The sequence below is a fragment of the Zootoca vivipara genome, chromosome 1, assembly GCF_963506605.1.
Source record: "Zootoca vivipara chromosome 1, rZooViv1.1, whole genome shotgun sequence".
NCBI classification, from domain to species: domain Eukaryota; kingdom Metazoa; phylum Chordata; class Lepidosauria; order Squamata; family Lacertidae; genus Zootoca; species Zootoca vivipara.
This window is the reverse complement of record NC_083276.1, coordinates 59677605-59703074: the sequence shown is the minus strand read 5'-3', so window position 1 is coordinate 59703074 and position 25470 is coordinate 59677605. Positions and strand designations below refer to the sequence as shown.

The following is a 25470-nucleotide window of genomic DNA, read 5'->3' as shown; positions in this document are numbered from 1 at the left end:
TCAGATCCGTAACACATTCTCAACGGTACCTGCAACATGGGACCCACTTTTAGTTTCAATTTATATATGTTTTATTTTTCCATTTACATTCCCAGTCTACCCCATCCCCTTGTCCGTTACAGTACAATAAGAAGATACAAAGCACACTTGTAGCCATTTGTAATAGGATACTTCCAGAATACAAGCGAAGTAACCTTGATACTTAATTAAAGTCAGAAAGCGATGTATCCGTCATATAAGACATCGCCACTTATCATTCTGATATAGTTGTAAGACTATGTCTGAGCACAAGTGCATGATTGACTAGAGCCAGCTAGGCAATAAATAATGCTAGAGATTCGGACACTGATAAGGCTATCACACAGTCATGATTTTAGCTTAAAACACAAGGCTGTAGAACAAAGGAGACAAAAATTAAAAAGGAAAAATTGCCTGTAATGTATTATCTTCTCCGGACCATATTAAGCTGTCTATGACAAAAGGTGATAGCAGAAGAAACATAATTAGAGTAATCACTGGGTTGCTACATACTGAGCTTTTGACACTGCAAGAAAGGAAAATGACATTTGTGTGAACAGTTTTTGTCAATATAGAATAACAGAACTGTACAGTTGGAAGAGACCAGGAGGGTCATCTAGATCAACCCCCTGCAATGCAGGAACCTCTTGCGGCCCAACGTGGGGCTCAAACCCACAATCCTGAAATAATTTAACATCACATTTTACTTCCACATGCTATTTAGAAACAATGCAAACTTGTGTTGTACAAAATTGTGAACAATTTCCCCAAATTCTTAATCCCCACAACATTTTGGTTACATTTCTAGGCTCCACTTTCCTTAATAATTAACATTATAAGGTGACTGAATAATAATAATAATAATAATAATAATAATAATAATAATAATAATAATTTATTATTTATACCCCCACCCATCTGGCTGACTTTCCCCAGCTACTCTGGGTGGCTTCCAACAAAATATTAAAATACAGTAATCTGTCAAACATTAAAAGCTTCCCTAAACAAGATTACTATTCTTGGCTTTTAAAGAAACAAAGCATTTAACACCACTATACACCCCCCCCCCACATGCACACAGTGGCATCGCAACGGGGGCGGAGGGGGCGGTGCGCTCCCAGTGGCACGTCTCCGGGGGTGACAAGGTGGTGCCCCGCCACGGCGGCATGAGCAGCCATTGTGCCACTGTAGAGGATCCTCTGTTCATGGCTACAGCTGCGAGCAAAGGATCCCGCCCCTCCTAGCCTCCCTCCCTCCGACTCGCTGTAAACGGCTCCTAAAGCGAACCAGGGAAGGGCAAATGGGAGCCATGGTTCCACCTCTCTCCCTGGTTTGCTGTAAAGCGGCAAACCAGGAGCCACTTATGGTGAGTCGCCCCCCCCTCCCTCTCACCCTGGCTCGCCGTAAGTGGCTCCCACTTTGCCGCTTTACAGCGAGCCAGGGAGGCAGCGAGAGGGATGGATGGGAGCTGTGGCTCCCAAGAGGACGCAGCTTTGCCAGCGCCCTGGCAAATCAGTGTGGGTGGGTGGGTGGGGGTGATGCATCGGGTACCACCTGGGCTTGCTACGCCTCTGCATGCACACACACTGGTTGGAATGCTTCCTGGGATACGTGTGGAAGGACTTCATTATGAGCAGCTCCCACAGGCATTCCAAGAAGTTTACCAGCAAGGAAGGCTTCCCATGGAGCTGCAGATAGTGGTGCAAGGATTTCTGTTTCCTTGTTTTCTAAGCTAAAAGGTCCCTGCAAGTCAGATTTATTACTATGAAGGTGGAAGAGAAAAAGAGACAGCACAATCTTATACAAATTATATAATAATCATAATAATTTATTATTTATACCCCACCCATCTGGCTGGGTTCCCCCAGCTAGTCTGGGCGGCTTCCAACAAAACATAAAAATACAGAAATCCATCAAACATTAAAAGCTTCCCTAAACAGGGCTGCCTTAAGATGTCTTCTAAAGGTCTGGTAATTGTTGTTCTCTTTGACCTCTGGTGTGAGGGTGTTCCACAGGGTGGGTGCCACTACCGAGAAGGCCCTCTGCCTGGTTCCCTGTAACTTGGCTTCTCGTAGCGAGGGAACCGCCAGAAGGCCCTCAGCGCTGGACCTCAGTGTCCCCAAAATTTTGACCATGAAAAGTTAAAGTGCGGCTTAAATTTGCGACCTTAGAAAGATTGGCTTTTATGATATCACTGCTGAAACAGACATATGGTAAAACGGAACGGGTTTGGGTACCTGTGGAATTTTAAGGGAGCGGCTTATGTTCCGGTATTCTCTCTCCCCGCCCCGCCCCCCTGAATTTTAAAGGTGTGGCTTATTTGCGGGTGCAGCTTATATTTGGGCCAATAAGGTGCAATGATCATTTGTGTATTTTGCTTGTTAGTGTTTTATGTTATTGTTTACTGGAAAGCAATAAAAATAGTGTAGGTAGTGTGTGTGGTGTTATTAAATTTTTTAAAAAAACTGCTTATAGATGGTAACATAAGGTGGTTTTGCAAGGCAGGGCACCTGATTTTTTGCTAACCTCCCTATGCAATGCAGCCCCCCCGTGCCCCCTAAAGCATCTCTTGAGGTTTGGGGGACCCTCTGGAACAGTGTGGAATGTGGCACAGATGTCTGCCTCAAGCTAGCAAAAGCACTTCTCTTGCATAAAGATCACAATCCATTTATTGTAATCCTGGATTAGAGACCACAAACAATATTGGTATATATCAGAAAACATTATTATAGTTCTATAATGTTACATGCCGTACTAAAATTTCTATCATAATCATATTAAATAGTAACAAATTATTTCCACTGAAATCAATGGTATGTTGTTTCAAGTAAATGTATTTAAGATTGGTGTGACAATGCTTCAGAGTTCATTGCAACTACCTTCCCATTATAGCGCTGTAAGTGGATTCAGAATAAGAACCCATCATTCACCAGTGACTGAAATGCAGCTACCTCTGGGGTGGAATTGTTTCTATCATTCTGTGCCAGCAGCAGAGGAAAAGTGAATACTGAAATTGTGAGAGAAGGCACACAAAGTAATTACCAAAGCTGGAATTGGATCTAAGTTCTATTGGATCTTTAATGACCACAAGTGTTCAGGGCCTCCATTTTACGTCTCATTCAAAAGATGGATGAGTATCATTCCCAAAGTGCACAAAGACCAGGTTGGCAGAGCTCTTCAGAACGATCAAATAAGAAAGGAAATTTCACTCTTTCACATGAAAGCCCCTACAAGATGTATTTAATACATATTTCATGCTGAAAGGGAAAATAATTCACTATTTAAGACTATTCAAGATGTTGCACTTCTTAAATAGTAAAGAACTCATGATATTTGAAGGCACAGGTTACTGTACTAAATTAGATAGTCCATTTCAAAAGAAGAAATGACTGCTGTGCTTAAGTGAGCTCTCTGTTCAGGCGAAGATCAAGGTCTGGAGAGATTTTGCATCAATATAAAAAAAAAATCTCAAAAATCTCTTTGATGCTCACTTCCTTGTGGTAAGGAAGTTTATTACATTTAAGTGGTATCAAAAAATGAAGTGGCTAGAATAAGAATCAGTCTAGATAAACTCAACTTCTTTTACTATTACTGCATCAGAAAATAGCATAATTAATATTTGATGTTTCCTAGTTTATGAGACAAATGGTTTATTGAATACAACTGTCTCATGATTTCAACAGACTTTGCTAGTGCCTAATTTGTACTTGTCAAGATAAGGATATATATATATATATATATATATATATATATATATATATATATATATGGAGCTTAGATATATGAACAGCTCCTGCGTGCGTGATCGGGTCATGATGCCCACAACTCCCCCTCTGGTGCAGGCGCGGAAGTGGTTTTATTAAGGTATTAAGCATTTTAATAAAAAAATCTATCAACCAGTCACTGCTATGAGGCACTGGACTGGTGCTCAACTGCATGCTTATTATTTAAGTTTGAGGACCTTGCGATTACTGATAGCTTATACTGCATCTATTTAATGGGTCATTATTAACCCCAGAGTCGTTCACGACTGGACCTAATGGTCGCAACCCCAGAGTCGGTCACGACTGGACCTAATGGTCAGGGGTCCCTTTACCTTTACCTTTACCTTTACTATTACAAGACCCAGGTGGCGCTGTGGTTAAACCACAGAGCCTAGGGCTTGCTGACCAGAAGGTCGGCGGTTCGAATCCCTGTGACGGGGTGAGCTCCCGTTGCTTGGTCCCAGCTCCTGCCAACCTAGCAGTTCGAAAGCACGTCAAAATGCAAGTAGATAAATAGGAACCGCTACAGCGGGAAGGTAAACGGCGTTTCCATGTGCTGCTCTGGTTTGCCAGAAGCGGCTTTGTCATGCTGGCCACATGACCTGGAAGCTATACGCCGGCTCCCTCGGCCAATAATGCGAGATGAGCGCGCAACCCCAGAGTCGGTCACGACTGGACCTAATGGTCAGGGGTCCCTTTACCTTTACCTTTACTATTACTTATGAAATTTTTTGTTCATAGTATTGAAATGCTTTGGCAGGTTGTATTTGTAGTAATCTGTTATCCCTGGTATAATTCAATGGCTTATTGCTATTCTGCTATTGCGAACTGCAATACATTTATGGAAAAACAACAGACAAATAAAACTGATGAGGATGATGACTAGGTGTTTCTCCCCTCCTCTCTAGCATCTGGACAAGCCCTTCTGCTGTAGAGAATCTCAAAAGCAGTTTCACTATTGTCCCTTGCAACCTTTGAAAACAATTCTCTACATTTTGCACAATTATCCAAGCTTGCTCTCTGACAAGCATGCACAAGAGTTTGCACATCCATGTCCCTGCATTTTTCCTCTCATCAGCACATGAAAACATTTATGCATCTATCAGCTGATCATTCCTCTCCACCCCCACCCCCCCGATTGAATTTCTGTCAGCCAGAATTGGACATAAGAAGCTTCTGGCCATCTATAATATTTGCCCACATTCATGGAACTACAATATATATACAGTATATGTATCAACCCGGCAGAATATTTTACTATTAGACATGGGGAAGTTTTCAAAGTATGCTACATAAACCATGTCCTGATAGGAGCACTCAATTATATAATAACCAATAAGATAAATATCAACAAATAAATCTGCATATTGATTGGAAAAGAAAAGCAGCATTTTATAAGCCAGGATAAGTCACTGATAAGAATTTGGAATGTTACCTTTCTCACAATGATTTCCCGTGAATCCAGAAGGGCAGGCACACTTATTAGGGGCTACACATGTCCCACCATATCTGCACCCTTCTTCACAGAATGCTGGAAAAAAAAACAACCACCATTGATTACATATACAGACTTTTTCTCTTTTTATGTACTTGTGAAACAATAAACTAAGAAAAACAGAATTTCTTATGGCAAAATAGCCTAAGTCCAATCTGCTGCAGGCCAGCCAGCAGAACATTACTGCTACAGGGAGAAAACTCAAGGCAAATTGACAATAAAATTTTAATGATGATCTGGCATGCACATTTATAGTATAATACATATCATTTTGGAGACAAGCAGAGCAACCTAAAGGGATATCTGCATTTGGGTGCTCTTAGTAACCTTTAGAGGATGTGGTGAAGAGCAAAGGAATTCCATGTTTCATTCCGATGATTTAAGAATTAGCTACAAGTGTAATATTTGATCTTCTATGTAGTAATTCACTAGCAGAAATGTTCAACGGAATTATGTCTTCATGGACCACAATCCAGAGAACTGTGAGATTAATGCCATACAGGTTTTTTGACATCTACTTTGAAAACATGGGAGACTTTCAGAAATCGGTTGCAGTTTTGCATAGGATGGGACTGTTTGGTGACGGGGGAAGAAAAGAGCCTTCCCACTGGAAACCTCGCAGAGGATTTTTCAATGAACACTACAAAACTGTTGAACACTGTGTGTGAACATTATATTTTTGACCTTCTAAACAAAATTATGATTGGTTTTTTTTATTTTTTAAAAGCTCTATAATATATTTGTGGAACACTAAACCAATTAACAAATTATAGTTAACACATGACAGAGTACTAAGGTAGGAAGGAGAAGTGAACAGGAACAGGAAGAGAAAGGTAAAATAAATGAGCTTTTGAATACATTCCTTACATTGTTTGTGCAGCTGGTGAAATAATTTTATGCCAGATTCAAATGTTATCCAGTTACTTCTCCATGGCTAGCACAAAGCTCTGGTAAAATGTGAGTAGTGAAATCACATGGGATGGGTGGATCACAAAATGTCCAGATAAGGAATCCCACAATTCCATTATTCCAAGGTTATTTGATCAACATGGATTTAGGCATGAGAAAGTGGCAACTACATCGACAGGAAACATTTGAGTTGGGCCATAGTCATGTATCCTATTATACTACAAGGAAGAGAACAGTTAAGTCTATGGATTTGTATGCAAAACTGCTCCTTTCCCCCATGGATGCCATTGGAGATCTGGTATATGATTTTGGTTGAGGCACCCAGAGTATTGCATCCTCATAAGGAATATAAATCAAAGTCCTATGCACTGTGGTTCTCAAGACAAACAGTGGGTTACAGAAGATAAACTACAGTTAATATTTAAAGAGTAGCTTCTGCCTCAGAGTTAACAGCAGAGCCACCAAGCCATATTGCAAGATGCAGTCACAGATGGAGTGTTGCTAAAGAAAAGCTTCTATTGGTCTGACAAGGGATATAGAGACATGAAACAGAATAGGTGCTTCAGATTTACTGTGTGATATACCACAACCAAGAGGACACAACCAGAAGGGCACAATATTGGCCATTGGGATTTTAATTATTATGTGTAACTGCTCATTGGTGAACAGAGCGAATGAGAGTACCAGCTCCTCCTTCATTAGACTGCTTAACTGGTCCATGCTGTTCCAATGCTACACCTAATGGGTCTCCTTGTGGACCACTATACAGAATAAAGAATAAAAATGATAGTTAACTGAATAAGAAACCTTAATTTGAGATGAAATTCTATATTGTAAATATATCACAAACAACAAATGATGTTGTCATGACAGCCAGCTATATAATCATTACCATTTTTACTTCTTCATCTTTAGTTTCCCACTCCAAAAGGATATTATATGCCTTTTTTAAGTTTCGAATTTTCTTCTATCACTTCCTTTTGGAATTTGGAAACTGATTATGAAAAACCTTTCATATTGTCCTCTTTAAAGATATCCTTTAGCTGTCTATGGTGTAACCAACTTTGAAGATGCTCCTTTATTTCTTCATATTCCTTGAATTTTAGTTTTCCTTCTTGTTCTACCAATAAATCTCTATACATTGGCCATTCTCCCTTTCCCCCCAATGTTTTAAGTGACAATGCCTCAATAGGTGATAACCACCACGGTTTCTTAGGTTCTAATAGGTCTTCATATTTCCCCCACACTTTAAACAATGATCTCATTATTATATGATTGTGAAACCCTTTATGTATTTTTGCCTTTCCATACCATAGATAAGCATGCCATCCAAACCTATTGTCATGTCCTTCCAGTTCTGTTATTTCCTCCCTATCTAGCTAAGATAGCCATCTTTTTTATGCTTCAGACATACTATAGGATGTCAGGATAGCAAGGCCACGCATACCCGAGATGCCTTTAAGAAGACTGTATCTGGATTCTGAAAGTGCCCTCAGGCTTTTTATGTAATAATAAGCAAGCACACAAATCACATTTGTCAAGTCTGCAGTGATTATGATGATGCATCCCTAGTTGTTGTCATTGGCTACGGACAACCTATGAAATCACAAAAGTATGTGGCAGCTGAGTGGATATAAAGGTGGGCCTTTTTTTTCTTCCCCAATAGAACACAATAGAACACAACAGGTGGCAACTGCTACAATATTCAGCATTGCCCACTCTCCTCCTTTCACTTGGAGGAGGCGGATTGACAGATGGATGGAGGCGATCATTTCTTTTTTTCTTTTTTTCGTGAACAAGCAAGAATGCATTGTGACGGCTTGAAGAGTAACAAACTCTATAATGGCAGGAGTGTTGTTGTTGTTGTTGTTGTTGCTGCTGCTGCTGCAGGAAATTAAATGCATAGAGTACTGACTGAAAATAATAATAATAATAATAATAATAATAATAATAATAATAATAATAATAATAAATTATTTATACCCCGCCCATCTGGCTGGGCTTACCCAGCCACTCTGGGTGGCTTCCAACAAAATATTAAAATACAGTAATCCATAAAACATTAAAAGCTTCCCTAAGCAATTGCATCATTAACACCAACTGTTCACAAGAGCAGTTCACAGCAAGCTTAGGTTGCTTAGAAATTTTGCCAGAGGTGCTAAGGCAACTTGTCTTAGGTCAGGATGGTCCAGAATAATGAAGAGTAGAAGAGAAAGTTATACTGAACCCTAAATGATATTACAGAATAACTTCCTCCCTCCCCACAGGACAGCTAATTCCGATCAAATTATTCCTTTCTTGGGAAAATGAAATTGCTTAGTACTTGACAAAATTCAAGTTGAAACAACGAAATCTTTATTAGCCTCAGAGATATCACTACGTAGAAATGATATTGAATTAACATTAAAATGCAATAGTGTATGGAAGGAATTAGTATTCCCAGCACAAGAGCTGTTGAGAGCAACTACTATCTACAAAGAAGGAAAGAGAAATGAATTGTCAGTCTTTTTATCAAATCATGATGAACTTATCTCTGGCATATATTTCAAGATAACAGTACATCTCAAGTGTCAGGTGTCATTTAATGTTTGTGGTAAGCGCATGGCACACATATAGTGTCATATCTAATGCTGTATTTCCTGACAGAAGGCTTTTTTATATAGAAAGTAGATGGTTATATGAATTGAAGAGGAGGGGGTTGTTTTATCTGATCCTGCTTTCCCTCCATATCTGTGCCCCTCCAAATCTTCTCCAGGGAGTGGGGAAATAGTTGTGCAGGAGAAAGGGCAAACTTGCAAAAAACAATCTCCCTCCTCCTTCCATTCACGAAGGAATGGAATCATTCCACTGGATCAAAGAGCCACCCGCTAACAGAAGAAGAGTATTGGATACAACACATCATGAAATAGAGCAGATGTGAGTCTGGGGTTAGGGAAATAAGAGTTCCCTGTGCGTAGAAATCTATTTTGCTGTTCTTTTATCTAAGTGTGATGCAATTCCTTGTGATCCTGTAAAATAAGAAAGACATCTTTGAGGGTGTGACTGCTATAAGATGCTGTAAAATCGATGTGATACTGGGTTTTTCTTTATTGAATGGGTTACAGTGCTTTGGGATTATCCAGCATGATAACTTCATGAAGCCATGGCATTGTATTGACCTTGCATTTTAACCTTCTGCAATAACTGAATGTGAAATATATGATCCTACAAACCAGTGGTTCTGGCTAAAAAAAAACAACCCTTTATATAATCTTTGTAATGTTTTCATTCGGGTTAGCTATTTTGTCCACACAGAAACCACCTTCTGCCGGCACTGAAAGGGAATAGAAATCAGCTCACTCACTACACAGTTAATTGAGAAAAAACATGTTTGAATCAACTGAAGCTCTAAGTCTCTAATGCAATAGCCTATCTTTCTGCTTACACTTCTTAATAAGTCTCATAGCTGTTTGCGTCAAAAGACTTCTGCTGTGTTTCAAACCCTTCAATAACACAGTTTTCTTAGGGAACAACATAATACTTCAGAACAACACAGAGGATTTTCAGTCCCTCATAGCAGGTTCCTGGTAATCTGAGAAGGCTAAACTAAACTTGATAAATCCCTATAGAGCCTTGTACTGCTAATATGCCTCCATTAATGCATTTTATCCTTGTGCCTGTTTACAGGTAGAGCTGCTTTGTTAGAATAGTGCTTACTGAATCTGCGATAAATCACTTTATTGAGTAAATTAAATGTGAACATTAGTAAAATAGAATCCCCAGGAAATCTGAATATGTCAATGCCGTAGCACCATAATCTTCAAAATAATTTCCACATAATTTTATCCAGGAAGAACAGAATCACCAGCACTATTTTCAATGTGGATTAGCCAATGATAAACAAAATGTAATTTTACAGCCATATTTCTTCCTTCCCCGTTCTTTCAAGCATCTTTCAAGATTTGAGTGTGAAATGTTGTTACTTCCTCTGCCTCCTGGCTCTTTGGTGCAGACTATAAAGATATCATGACTGAAATTGATCAGGATATTGCTCCAGTTTGGATGGCCAGACAATGGAATATAAGTGGGATGAGGTGGTCATTTAGAGAACTTTGAAACCCTAAACAACTTTTGACCAAGTTAATGCCAGCATTGGCTCCCTGGTATACTCCTGAGCTTAGGGTGAGAAAACAAGCTGAAAGATGGCTTGGGCGCTAATGGAGGAAATATCTGGTCAAATGCAAGCGAACACTAGTGAACGCTCATCATTGAGACCTAGTGGCAATGAAGGCAACAAAGAAGGTATACTTGTTACCTCCATTGCAGCCTATGTCATCCAGCAGAGCTTGTCTGGGTAGTACCAGGCCTCTTACAGTCGGGCCCAAAGGAGGTGGTGGAATTGTGTTCTGCTCCCCTTCAGAACCTTCGCAAAATCATATAAGATACAGTAGGCCATAAAGATCAATAAAATAAGTACAGTTCATCGAATTAACTGTCTCACACATGAGATTCCAGACTGTATACATCTATATTCGTCATGGGATTAGATACAACAACTTATATTGCCACATTTACTTATGGTTGGTGTAACACCATGCCCTTATCCCTTTAAAACTACTTGCCTATCCTTACTTGTGCAGTAAAGTTAAACCATAAACAGACGTCTCTTCATTTTCATCTTTCAGCTCTTTTGGAGCCAACAAACATATTCTGTCAGAGGCTTCTGACAGGAATTATTTCAAGCAGACTGACTTTTCTCTCCTCCCTTCTCCAGATGTCACAATGAAGAAAGCACAAGTAGCAGTCAGTGAACTATGCTTCATTTTAAAAAGGCTTTTAGATATATATACACACTTCTCAAAGCCACTGACCTGTTCAGTTTGGCAGAACATTGAGCTGCAAGCAGGCCATAATTATATTTGGTTGTGCTAAAGGGTGGAGACATTGAACCACACACCATTAGCAGAAATGTGCCTTGTTTCCCCCCAAAATGTACCAATATATGTCCTGAGGACTCGCTATAGAGATCTAGATGACTGCACAGAAGCTGCAGTTAAAGGCTGTGCCTGTAACCCCATTGCTTTAAATTTCCACAGTGCACCATGTTCTTCATCTGAACAGGTAAACATTATCAAATAAAACAAAGGAACATTAATTTCTCCATTGAGTGCAATTCTGTAAGAAATTATTCTGTGCTTTGTTTTAGTCGCTGTAATAAATATTACATACTTTGCATGATATTTGAGTGTAGCAAATACTTGGTTACTGAGTGTTGTAACTCTGAATATTCAAAAAAATATTTTATTACTTAATTTAATTTATTCATTTTTAATATCCACGAATGGCTGCTCTGCTGAAAATACTCTAGATCTTAAAAACTGAGATTCACAAAATGTGAAATGCCTTCTCCTCTTGAAGGGTATGACATTCTCAGGATATGATCCTGAGGCAGGTGATGTACTTTCCACCAGGTAAGACCTAGGAAGAATGAATGCCCCTAGGAAAGAGAACATCACTGGAAAACATAGGATCTGTAAAGGTGGCTACATCCTTGTTGGCGCATTGTAATTTGTGATGGAGGGAATTCAGAAACGGCTGTAATTTTATTGCTAGGTTTCATAGTATATGGTGTTAGAAGAAGAATCTGAGATATGTCTTGTGTGGGTTTGCCCATCCTGCAGGATATATGTGGATCCTGTGTTTAGCTGCTACTACTCTAGTTTCCAATTTCTAGTGTCCCAAGTTTTCAGTCTCCCCTTCTCTGTCATCCTCCATATTACTGCACTTTCTTCTTATTGCCCCCATTCCCGCCACCCCCCACTGATACATTCTAATGAATTTAATTGAAAATTGCTCCTTATAAATATTTACATTTCTTAGTGTCACCTATTAACCTAGCCCTCTAGATGGCTAACAAAAATATTATTAAATAAAACAAAACTCCAATCAAGTTGTACAATAAAACATCAAGTGCAAAGCTGATTGTGTTTTAATATGTGTGCAACTATCTGAGAAGTTCTAAATTCTTCCTAGATATAATGGGAAAGGCAACTGCTAAATTAATACTGTTGCTGACCAAATTCCATTTGTATCTACATACTGTATATAATCTTTGACAAGCAAAGAGAAGGCAAGGCTATGCATTCAACCCTGAAATGTCACTTCAAAGGACCACCAATGTAGCTGTCCACTGGAGGTGGAGATAGTTCCTCGATATAACTATGAAATGTGAGGGGTCTCTATCTTGAACTGCCACCATTGCAAAGGTCCCTTTGCAGCATTTCAGAAAAAAAGATGAAAATGAGCAAAAAGAGATATATTGGGGCCCTTTTAAATTCTTGTATCCCAGGCAACCAGGAGAAAGAACTGTGTCTGTAGAAATAGTATAGCTTTGACTGTGGGTATATGATTTCCTGAAGCTTTCTTGCATCTCTCACCCCCGGGTCCATGAAGGTTTGGAGCTAACTCACCCAAATTACTGCCAGAAACAACATGGAAATGGCACAACTATACACTATAATGAGCAGAAATGATTTAGTTTGCGTTTTCCCAAGGAATGAGTTTAATTTGGTAGATAATTAAATTAACTCAAGTTCACTATTTGACAAGCACACCTTAAAACCATTCAGATTTAATAGGAGATTGATTGATGAACATAAAGAAGCTCATGTGGATCTGGCCAGTGGCCCATCTAGTCCAACATCTTGTTCTCATGTTGGACAATCAGTTGCTCATGAGAAGCCCACCAGCTGAGTTGGTTTCTGAGCCTAAAATCTGAGACGAAATTATCGCAAGACGAAGCGACTCGCGGAACGAATTACTTTCGTCTTGTGAGGCACCACTGTACTCACATCACTACAAGTTACAGTAGAGGATGAATATATCTTCTGCAACCTATGCACACATTCACATAAGCACGGAATTGAGTATTAAAGTTAGCAATACCCACCAATCCAAGGCCAGGATCTTAGTCCGTTGCAATTATGTGTTTGTTTCTCACTGTAGAGCTGTGTCTAATGCACAGCAAGGAGTACATCTACAGAATGCTTTCAAACCACACATGTGGCAAATGATGATTTCGCAAACACAAGAAACATGAGAACATCCTACCAGTGATTATAAGAATCACACATAGTTTGGCAATAAAAACTAATTATTTTGCTTGGATTCTAGCAAGGGAGTTAATTTCCAGAGTCAGAATTTATCTCTTTGATTAATAGTAATTTTTGTTGTTGTTGTTCCAGCAATCCCCCCTCAAATTCCAGGGAGCAGGCAAATATCTAAGCATATTTTATTGCATAAATTCTCCAAGTACATAAGGAGATAAAATATGTAAATATTTGTGATCTCACACGGGTTTTGCTCATGAGCAAAAAATACAGATAAAAGTATCTCTTAATGTCTGTTGCTTTATGTTTCTCATGAGAATCACATTACATCTATTTGCTAAAATGTATATAAGTATAAATAAAATTAATTGAAACAATTAAGCACAGAAATACAGTGGACACTCGGGTTGCGAACGTGATCCGTGCAGGAGGCACATTCGCAACCCGCAGCGTTCACAATCCGCAGTGCCGCATCTGCGCACACGCGGGTCGCAATTTGGCGCTTCTGCGCATGCGCGATCACCGAAACCCAAAAGTAACCCGCTTGGGTATTTCCGGGTTTGGTGCAGGACGCAACATGAACCGTCTGTAACCCGAGGTATGACTGTACCACAATAAAGCACTTACTGTGATTTTTTTTTAAAAAAAAAAACCCACCCCCTTTCCCCTACATCTTACAAAAAACTGTATCCTAAAACTGTATCATGTACTGTGATGCTCTTCAGTTTTAGCAGGATTTCTTTTACTTCAGGTGACAGAAATACACACTCTGCACTTTACACCCATTGCAACAGATGGCAATGTGTGCGCGCACACACACACACACACACAGAGCGCAATCCATGTATACCACTAATAACTGAAATGTACAAATGCAAAAGCAAATAAAATTGTAACCCTATCAAGGTTATAATGCAGATATCTTATATCAACATTATGAACTCTAAAGTACCACAGGCTATAACTGTATAGTGCCTCATCTTGTATGATATGGACACTTTAAAAGGCATGTTATCAGGATAATTGTCTACACAGCTTAAATAAATAAATAAATAAATAAATGAGTCCTCCCTCAACATAGATAATTTCTTTAGAATCAACCAAAACTGTATTTCATGTTAAGTTTATATACACATTAAAACATATGTATGGCCCATTCATTAAAGATTAATAGAAGCATTAAAATTATGTTAACATGATGAGAACTTGCAATGATATATATAATGGAATTATATTATAGTCCGAAAATCACTTCCATTAAATGCTACGTAGTCTTAAATTTTTGATTATTATTTTTGCTGCTAAGTAACAGCGATGTCCACTGAGAGACAACACTCTCTCTGAGATATTTACTGTGTTATTGCTTTAATGACATCCTCAAATAATGATGTTTTATTAAATGCTGAATGAACGCTGAATAGCCTCAGTGCTTTAAAAGTATGCCCAGGATTTCAATAAAATAAAACTTTATGTAAAAAATTTAATTGCCTCTCTATATAGAAAACCCTGCGATCTCCACACCGCAAATAAGTAGGAAGGAATTTTACAAGACTGGTGTAATGAAAGGATATTCCAATGGAATGTACAATCCAATGTACAATGGATGGAGACTTCCTGTGGGTTTGAGATATGCAAGTGTGTCTTGCATTCAAATGCAGCTGGAGATCTTTCATTAAATTTAGACTGTAAACCAATTAGGGAAGGTGATCTTTTCCTACACAGCATTTATTATCTGCTCTAGTCAGCTAGGACAGTACAGCCTACCAAGAGAAGAAATATAATAGTTCTAAGGCTCCATCTGCATTATATGTTTAATGCAGTAAAATACCTCTTTAAACAAAGAATCCTGTTCACCCTCTGAACAATGGGGGCCCCTAGCTCCCTCTAAATAAATAAATAAATGGGGGGGCAAAGTGCCTTGGTCCCTGGTAGTCTGCGCCTTTGGTTCTACCATATGGGTTGTATTCAATGTAGTATGAGCAGAAAGCTCACTCAGGTGATCTTTACCTCCCCCCCTTCCCCTGCAGCTCCTTGGGGTACCTATGCAATGTTGAGGGCTATGTATTATGGGGGTCCAGTGGGAAGAGTGAGTCACCTGAAATCAGTTTCAGAGCACAAGATTCCTCCACTCGATTTCCCCTTCCCAATCCAGTCCTCCAAGACATTCAGAACCTGATTTTGACAATGAAACTTAGAGAAGTTCAGAACTAAGAATTAGTTTCCATAGAAGGATCTGGATTAAATGGAATATAGCATTATATCCATATAGCCACTTCTAAACTTCTCTCACACTATAAAGAAAATGGAAATTGGTACTTAATGTAAATTTCTATTTACGGATTGAGCTGGAGGACATTCTCTCAACAGAAGCCAGGAACTTTAAAATATTTTTGACTCCCACTCCCCAGAACAAACAAGCAGAGCATAAACTCCCACCCCCCATCCCAACTCAGCTACACACACACACAAAAACAACAACAACAACTAAGGGGGGATTCAGAATAAAGGGCAACACTGAATACAAACTAGACCAACACATCTGACACTAAACAGAAAGTACAGTATGCACGATGTAGACCACAGCTGTAACTCAAACCACCACCCCTCCAGAAAGTGGTCCCAGAGCAAGGAGAGGTGGGTGGAAGGTCCTCCAACTCAATTCACAAATAGAAATTTCCATTTTTACCACTGTTGCAGAGACCTCAGACCAAGAACTGTACAGAAAGGCATCAAATGAAGCATCAGCCGCAATGGTGAAATAAATATTTTTGAGACCATCTTTAACAGCCTTTGGTAAAACATCTCTCGGCCCCCTACAGCCATATATAAGCAGATTGTGAGAAAACAGTTGAAGTTGTTGCTGCCCTTTTATTGAAAGTGCTTGTATACTTGCACTAGGGTATTTAACTCTGATTCTATGAATGCCTCCACAATGGCTTTTAGGATCAGGTGCTAAGTACATTTGTCTGTACATCTTAATCGAATTCTGGAGATCAGCCTTCATCATAATAAAAACAGCATAGAACCCTTGGGACCCTTGCGTGAATTACATACTGTTATTATTATGTAAGCTTTCATGGACTCACTAGTCCATGAAAGCTTATGTCTGGATAAAATGTCTTAGTCTTTAAGGTGACACAATCTTCTGTTACTTTTGCCGCAGCACACTACAGCAAACTAACATAGCCCCCAAAGTTCCAGAGCAGTTCTTCTGAGTGCAAAGAGAAAAACCCCAGTGCGAAGAAAATGCAAGTATCATGCTCTTTATCAGCTGCCCTTCACTTCAGTGTGACTTAAGCAGGATGACCCCTCAATGGATTATGATTTTCAATCAAGATTAAATGCTTCTAAAACCATAAATGGGATTTTAAAGAAAGAGTATTTATAAAAGTAATCCTTACAAACAGAATGAAGCCATAAACCTATGACTCAGAAACTATTTCTAAATTTCCTGATTTAGCTGTGGGATCTCCCTACATCAGTTCTGCTTTGCCATAGGAAGATGCTCAATAGATAGCTAGGTAGATAGATATTGCTTCAGTATGCTTATTGCGGACCATCAAATCCTTCTCAACAGGGAGTAAAGCAACAAGTACCCAGCGTCAGGTCAGCCTCAAGTGCCAACTCTAGCCACACACAAAATTCAATTGAGTCACCAGTGATTAATTTCACCTACTACCAATTCTGGGAAGAGGGCAAGAATCAATAATATTCTGTTCAATTTCCGGATGAAGTAGATTCATGTTTTCGGCACCAAATCAAGCCCTGTAAGAAGTGTGATAAGTGGAAATGTTCAAGACAGAATCAGATTGTTCTCACTTCCCTTTAAAGTAACGCATTATATAAGTTGGAAAGTTGATATGTGTGCACTGGTCCCAATTTATGCCTAAGTACTGTATATAAACAGGGTCATTATAATAGTTTCCCTAAGAGAAATCCAGTATTTATATTTTATTAATCAACTTTCAGTGGTTATGAAATATTGTCTTGCATGCTCATTTACAGATTTCTAGACTTCCACTTTTTTACACTTTCAAATTAAGGTCTAAAGCTCATGGACTGTCATGCTGTCACAACTCTGGCTTAGCTCAGACCAAGGAGGAGCAAATAAACTATGACATCTCCAGAAGCCCACATGTTAGAACGAAACCAAGGGTTGATGTGTGATGTGTGAACAAGACTATTAACTTATATTGTGTGAGAGAAACTTAAAGATTGTTTCAACTTCACAAATGAAAACAGCCTCTCTCTCTCTTTAAGAACTGTGGTCTAGTCTTGTGTGACAAATGGTAGATGTAAGACAGAAAAGGCTTAGAGGAAGTTACAGATTGCTTTCATTCCTTTTCTTGAGAAGAGGTACTAGAGGAACCAAAATATAAGTAACATGGAACAAAGGAACTGTTGATAGAGGTGGCCATTTCTGGGACTTCCGGTCAACCGTGCCATCTTCTCAGTCGGAGGTCTGTTCAGCGGAGCGGATCTCAGTGCTTCAGAGGTGGGGGGGGGAACCGCTCCAGTGCAGCGGAACCCCCAGAAGATCCCCAAATCGAGCGTTTTGGGGACCGGACGTCTGGCGGGCGCCAAAAGCGGGCTCCCCCTCCCTGGTAAGGCTCTGTTTAGAGCCCCCAAGAGCGAGGGGGTAGAGTTGTGGCGCATCAGACTAAGATCGCTAACTCTGATGACAGCGTGAAGCTGAGTGACTGAGAGAAAACAGCAGTTGATTCTTCCAAGGAAAATTGTCAAAAGCAACAGACTGTGAGTACATTGATTTATCGGATCAAAATTAGGAAAATCTGGCCATGGGTTAGAGATATAAAAAATGGAAGTCGATCTCTACCCACTGATTGACTGGGAAGCAGTAACGTGTCCCGAAGCCAGAAAGGAATTTGGAGAGCTTTAAACCTCCAGGGAATGAACATAAATTCCCCTCTTAGGCAGGGTGAGGGGGGGAGTCTTTTTTAAGGAAAATCCCTGCAAAAAGCAGCAATTGGGTCTGGGAAAAGCCTCTCCTTTGCCCTGGAATCGGCACCCCAGGAGAATCAGCAAGACCCTATTATGATGTCACAAAGGAATGGAATATGTTTATTACCTAGATTGTGAACTGTTGCAATGGAGTGAATAGATACTTTTGACAGCTGGCATTAAAAACTGCAACTGTTCTTTTACTGAATGGCTACAAGAATCTAAAGCTTTGAAAAGGAATCTTTATGGAAACTTTTTTAGCCAATTTGGATACAATTTCTGCTTTATGAGTTTCAAGTATAGACTCTGTTATTTCTAGTTCTCTAATCTCGGCTCTGCCCTTAATTGGAAAGAATGTCAACATCCAGAGCTGCACCTGGTTTTCAACAGAGAGTACTAAATCTGCTGTGGAAACTTACAAATGGGCAGCATCGGTTTAGTTTGCTATTGGAAAAGACTGAGAAATTAGTTGAGGAAAAGGAAGTTGGATTGGAAATTCAAGAAATTACAGTGGAGGAAAGAAAAGATGAAGAATCGGTCCCTGAAGATAAGGCGATAGACTTTAAAGAGGAAAAAGAAGGAGAGAAAACTCATCAAGGCGCACCAGGGAACTTTGATACTGCAGGGACGGAAGAACAAGAATTAATTTTGGGACTGAATTTACGAAGAGGGAGGGGAAATGTGTTGTTTTGGGAATGGCAAGAGAGAGATCTTATGGAGTTAGGAGGGCAGAGGGAGGGGAGAACAAAAATTTGGGTGGTGAATTATGTGAGAATGGAGTGGGACGAGAAATGAAATTATAGTGGTTATAGGATTGAATAAATATGGATTTGAACACGGGCTGTATTATGGAATTTGCTGTATCGACTGGGGAAAAGAGACCAGGGGGAGGATGAGGCAGGAACAGAGGAAGATGTAGGTGATACATTAAAGGAATGAATAGCTATATGAATTTTTCTAGGAGAAGATTTTAGGCTAGGGAGAGTAAAATTATGATATGTAGGTGTGAATTGAAGAAAATGTTTAGGATAGTAAAATAGTAAATGTAAGTGGAATCAGACAGTTGAGCAGCTTACTGCCTCTGTTCCTCTTCTCTATCCTGGAGCCTCTTGTTGGCAGGGGAAGGCTTTGGGGGGAGGAGAGGGGGGAGGTAAGGACCACCTCATGACTGTCTGTCTTCCCTTCTCATGGCAGGAGGAGGCCGGGGGATGGGGGGGATAGGAGGAGGTGGACAAAAAGTGAAAAAGAATTAAGAGAGGAAAGTTTTAGAAATATAAATAGTTTAAAATAAAATAATGGTTTGTTTATAAGATAATGGGGAAAATTTTGGTGTATGAAATATTGATTTCTTTGTTTGTATTTTGTTATGTTTTTCTCTTTCTTATTTTTTAGTTTATGTGTGTGTATGTGTTGTGAGGTATTTGTTTTTGTTGTATTATGTTTTATTTTAAAATGAATTTTAAAAATTTGAAAAAATAGATAGAGGTGGCCATTTCTGTGTATCCTGGCATCTTGCAAATTCTGAGTGAATTTGGTAGAGTACTTAATAAGAATCAGCCTCAAGTATTATTCAGCTAAATGCTTATTTTATTTTTATTTATTCCTTGTCAGACTGATGCTCAGACTTATCTCTGTCCACTGGCAGATGCATAGCTGCCAAATTATCCCCTTTTTTAAGGGATTTTCCCTTATGCTGAATAGGCTTTCTCGCGAGAAAAGGGAAAACTTGGCAGCTATGGGCAGATGCTGTTATACTTTGTTTGATTTGTGTGTGTGTGTTTTTTTTTTAAGTTGGCATATTTTATACTTTGTGTTGATCTCTTGACCAGAAGAGCAGTAAACACATTTTAGAAATAAACAGAATGAAACATGTATTCTGCTCACAATTCTAGCTGACAATGTAAATATATCTTTAACATAATAGGAGACATTATAAGTCCACACTGGCAGTCCCATCTGAAGCTGCAATAAGCACAGACAGCTTGTTCATTAAAGCCAACCCACAGCTGCTGGGTAGCGAACTGTGTCCAAAATATCTAAAATATTTTTGTGCTAATTAACTCTTTAATTTGTCAGGAGATGGCTTTTTGCAAGTAGCACATGTTGAGCTTACTATGTAGTGATAAGGAACTCAAGCAAACTGCAACAGGCCTTGAACAAAATGGGTTACTTTGGATCGGTGGTTCTTTCACAGAGCAGTTGATGTCTATTTCCAACTGTTCCACCATATTAGTTTTTTCCATTTCACCCTGTCCTAGGGCTTAAATCTACAGCATATCACAATGCCACAGCCTCTAGTCCTATCTTTTCCATCTCTCATATGACTTCCTAAATATGGAGAGGAAAACACAGTAAGAAAAACTTGCCTGGTGTAAGAAACTAATCCATTAAGCATAACTTTACAATCACAGCTCTATTCCTGTCTGTTATCCAATAATTTCTGCATAATTATGTGATACTGATAAAATCCCATATTTTAAATGTAAATACACTTGCACAACTTGTGTCCCATCAAGCCCAATACAGCCCATGTACAGTTGCCTGTCAGACAATCAAACCAATTATTATTATTAACTGGCTAAGACTGTAAAATCAAGATAAAAAGGTAAAAAGATTGTGGATGACTCTGGGGTTGCAGCGCTCATCTCACTCTATAGGCCGAGGTAGCCGGCGTTTGTCCGCAGACAGTTTCCGGGTCATGTGGCCAGCATGATTAAGCCACTTCTGGCGAACCAGAGCAGTGCATGGAAATGCTGTTTACCTTCCTGCTGGAGTGGTACCTATTTATCTACTTGCACTTTGATGTGCTTTCGAACTGCTAGGTTGGCAGAAGCAGGGACCGAGCAACTAAGCTTACCCTGTCGCGGGGATTCAAACCGTAGACCATAGTGTCACCCGCATCCAAAATCAAGATAGTTATTGTTAAATGACTTTTATATAGCTTGTGGGGAGTGTTCAGCTTTGTGCATAGCACAATGTGCAGACCCGGGTTATAAAATTGATGTATAAATATAATAAAAGATTACTCATAAAAATAGAAGTTCTCTCTCTCTCTCTCTCTCTCTCTCTCTCTCTCTCTCTCTCTCTCTCTCTCTCTCTCTCTCATTGGCCCATATTCATATAGCACACAAACTCTTAAGTCTGCTAAACAGCAACAGCAGCTGTTTAATAGGTTTTGCCTTGTGAGCCCCAGCTAACTGCATCCACAGTGTCAAGTGCTTGCTAGAATAGCTTGTAATTCTACCACAATACCTTATTAATAATTGGTGCATATCTAAAAGCAAAAAAAAAAAAAATCATCTACCGAAAGCAATAAAAGCGGAGAAGCTTATTTCCAAAGTACATTTTCAAAAAGCAAAGAATCACAAGTGCAATTATCACTTTCTCGCACAAGCAGAAAAAGTTGAACCACTGGTTCACCAGTGGGGATTTCAAGTTTTAATTATCACATTTACAAGGGAAATGACTTCTTTTGTGTCTTTAGTGCTACCAAAGTGAATAGATTTTTATCTGTTTTGGCAGATAGTCTGAAAATATAGGCTACAATCCAGAAAATGTTAACTGCTGATTGGGTTTCTGTACATCCAGCTTTCCCAGGATTGTGACCATAATTCCTAGAAACCTGTATTATTGTGTGCAGAGAGAAAGCACAGCTCAGTTTGTCTGCCATGGTAAGGATAGGTCACAATTTGGGGAGCTCTGAGCATGGCAGTTTACTTGAAGCTGAATGAAAATATTTGTTGCCAATTCACTATCTATCCATTTCCATGTGATCTGTTAAATGCAAAATATTGAGAAAATGAAACTGTCACCTATGAATAATTTAAAATTGTGTATCCTCATACACATCCTATTATGATGGCAATCATATGCATACTCCCATCTGTCCAAATAAATTTATCAAGACAGATGATAGCTTATTTCAAAGTAATTTATCTGGCTCTTGAATGTATTCCAAGTACCCTAGCTTAGACACGTGTCAGTTGGGGGAAGAGTAAAGAGAGAGAAAGTGATCATTTAGGCAATTCTTTTTAAAACCTGTAATGTCACCAGCAACAGCATTAATTTCTGTATCTGTTCCCAAAGAGTGAAATTAAGTATTATTACAAAAAAGGAAAAACTGAGAATAAGTTAAATCCGTAGTCAGAAGGCTGACATGACTTTGTTCAATCTGTTGTGACAGCAGGTATGTTATGTTTCAGCATCATCACTATAATCACCAGAGTGCTTCTCAGTTATATACATTACTTTCATCTCAAAACACTGATGCATATTAAAAATCATTAAACTTTAAACAGCTCTTCTGTAAGGTACATTACACATTAAAGGACTGAGTTTTTACTATATATGCAAATATGTTATTAACTCTAAGAGTAGGTTACTTGTCCCCCCCCCCCCCAAAGCTGTCATTCTATTAGAAACACTTAGGGCCTCTCTGGATCAGTGTTTTATTGCAGGTGTATTTTGCAAAATATTCTTGACACAATAACAGTGTATTAGTGAAATAAAAAAATTCCTTCAGTAGCACCTTAAAGACCAACTAAGTTTATATTTTGGTATGAGCTTTCGTGTGCATGCACACTTCTTCAGATACACTAGAAACAGAAGTGTCAGACCCTATATATATATACAGAGGGTGGTGGGGGTGGGTGGGAATGGGAGATGGGCTGATGGGAGTGGTAAACCTGTAGATGGGTGTTAATGGCTGCTGATGGCTGCAATTAGTCCTGGGCTGAGGTGCAAGAAAGCTTGATCATGCATAATGAGATAAGAATCCGATATCTCTATTCATCCCAGGTGCTTCCATGGTTTTAAGCTTGGTAATGATTTCCAATTCAGCAACTTCCCTTTCCAGTCTGTTCCTGAAATTTCTCTGTAATAAAACAGCTGCTTTGAGATCTTGTATAGAATGTCCTGGGAGATTGAAGTGTTCTCCTACTGGTTTTTCAGTCTTATGGTTCCTGATGTCAGATTTATGTCCATTTATCCTTTGGCGTAGGGTTTGGCCTGTTTGTCCAATATAGAGAGCTGAAGGGCACCGTTGGCATTTGATGGCATACACAAGCACCTCAGCCCAGGACTAATTGCAGCCATCAGCAGCCATTAACACCCATCTACAGGTTTACCACTCCCATCAGCCCATCTCCCATTCCCACCCACCCCCACCACCCTCTGTATATATATAGGGTCTGACACTTCTGTTTCTAGTGTATCTGAAGAAGTGTGCATGCACACGAAAGCTCATACCAAAATATAAACTTAGTTGGTCTTTAAGGTGCTACTGAAGGAATTTTTTTATTTTGCTTCGACTCAGACCAACACGGCTACCTACCTGTAACTAGTGTATTAGTGGTGGATGAATTCTGTTTCATTAGTTGTGCTATGCTTCTGGAAAGCTACCACATTATACCTGTCCATATCACATTGCAGTGCAACAAAGCAAAATCAATTTTAAAAGCCAGCAATTTCGTGGTATGAAAAGTTACAAGATTTCAGCAAAGAATTATAGAGTACTGTATGGACTACTGGAAATTAAGCAGCATGAACACACCAAAACTTTTGTAAGTGTAACTAGTATTCAAAACAGAATCACATATGACTGGCCCTGATAGCACCATGAGCACAAATGTGCAATAAAAATGATTTGGGGTGTGTGTGGTGGGTTATGTGTGCTAATTAGTGGTCATTTATGCTAGCGTTTTCATGAGTACTATCTGCCAAGCTCTTGAGAATCAACTCTCTCTCAATAAAATTGCTGTTGCTGATTCTGCTTTCTCAGTATTTCCATTCTAGGTGGAAATAGCTGGATGGAGTTGTTTTGAACTTTTTTTAACGTTGTGTTTTAATGTAGTAGCCCACCCCGGGACCTTAAGGTGAAGAGTGGGTAATAAAATAATAAATGTACATTTTCAAGTGAAGTTATTCTTACTAATCCAACACTGAAAGCCAGTGGTTAAGCATTATAAACTGTAGAAATCATCTAAATATCAGTAGCAGTGCTATTGACAAGTTTCTAATTCTTTTCTTGCATCTGAAATCCCCCCATGTTTATATTTATATGCTCTGAATATATTGCAAATTATGTGTTGTCTTAAGCGATGATTGACTTTCTCAAAGATACTGTGGTGAGTACCACACACACCATTTTTTTCTTCTTATAGTATTACTTGGCAACATAAAATAAAATGTGAGAAATCTGTCTTAGGTCTAATCCTTAAAAAACAGATCTGTAAAAAGAAAGCACTTCACACGTACACTTTAAGATTTATATTTTGGTCAATTAGTATCAGATACAGATGACAGCCAATTAATATATGGCATTCAGAGGTAGAACAATGCAATGAATATTTCAGTGCTTCAGCCTCATATCACTAAAGCAAGCATTTATCTGAAATGACACCCATATGAAAATCATAAAATTAACCATGCCACAGAGTCAGCTAGAAATCTAGGCTTCTCTTTGATGATGGCAAATTCCACAGCTGCACTACCTCAGAACTATTATATTATTAATCTATGTGGTTCATGTCAAGTGATATAACAGGCCCCTATGCAAAATACACCACATGCAAAACTTTTGGCACCACTCAGCTACATAGGGAAGTCATATGTATGCAGCACAGCTCAATCATCCATAAGGAATTGGTGAGTCAGAGCAAATGACCAAAACACACAAGGTAAAATCAAGAAAATAATTTGTCAATACACAGCAGCCCTATTCAAAGTTTGAAAAGAATGTCCAGGGGCACAAATGGTATATGGGTCATGGGTCTGTATGTGCCAGCGCCATCTTCGTGCCCCCCCCCCAGCATACTGGCCCCACTTACTCCACCCTTAACCTTCCTGCATTGAGCAGGAAAATCTGATGGGTGGTTGTGTGTGAAGCATTCTCAACTGAACAGACTTAGGACACTGAAAACACTGTAGATGGGATCCCTAATTATGCATGGTTCCCAGTTGTGGGCACAACTCTAAGCATGTTCAATGTGTTTAGATTCTCCTTTCAAACCTTGCATTCAATGTGCAGATGTCAGGAAGAAAGGGGAGAGGGACAGCACACAGGGGGATGATGTGTGTGGTGTGCGTGACCCTGCGGCCCCTACATAGTTTGTTCCCTTGCAGTTTGCCTTCAGCCCCAAAGGCGCATTCCTGCATTGTCTCCAGAGACAGGCAGATAATGACCAAGATCTTCTGAACATCAATATTGGATTAGCGCTTGGGCCTAAACTTTCAG

The 25470-nt window shown here is 39.3% G+C and overlaps 1 protein-coding gene across 3 annotated transcripts in view; it reads right to left on the bottom strand.

The window, feature by feature from the left end:
• NELL1 (neural EGFL like 1) overlaps window positions 1–25470 on the bottom strand; it is a 368190-nt gene that overhangs the window by 71524 nt on the left and 271196 nt on the right. For all 3 annotated transcript variants that reach the window (XM_035117428.2, XM_035117446.2, XM_060275202.1), the window contains one exon: window positions 5218–5313. In XM_035117428.2, the coding sequence (XP_034973319.2) occupies window positions 5218–5313 (96 nt within the window). The remainder of the gene's footprint in view (window positions 1–5217; window positions 5314–25470) is intronic.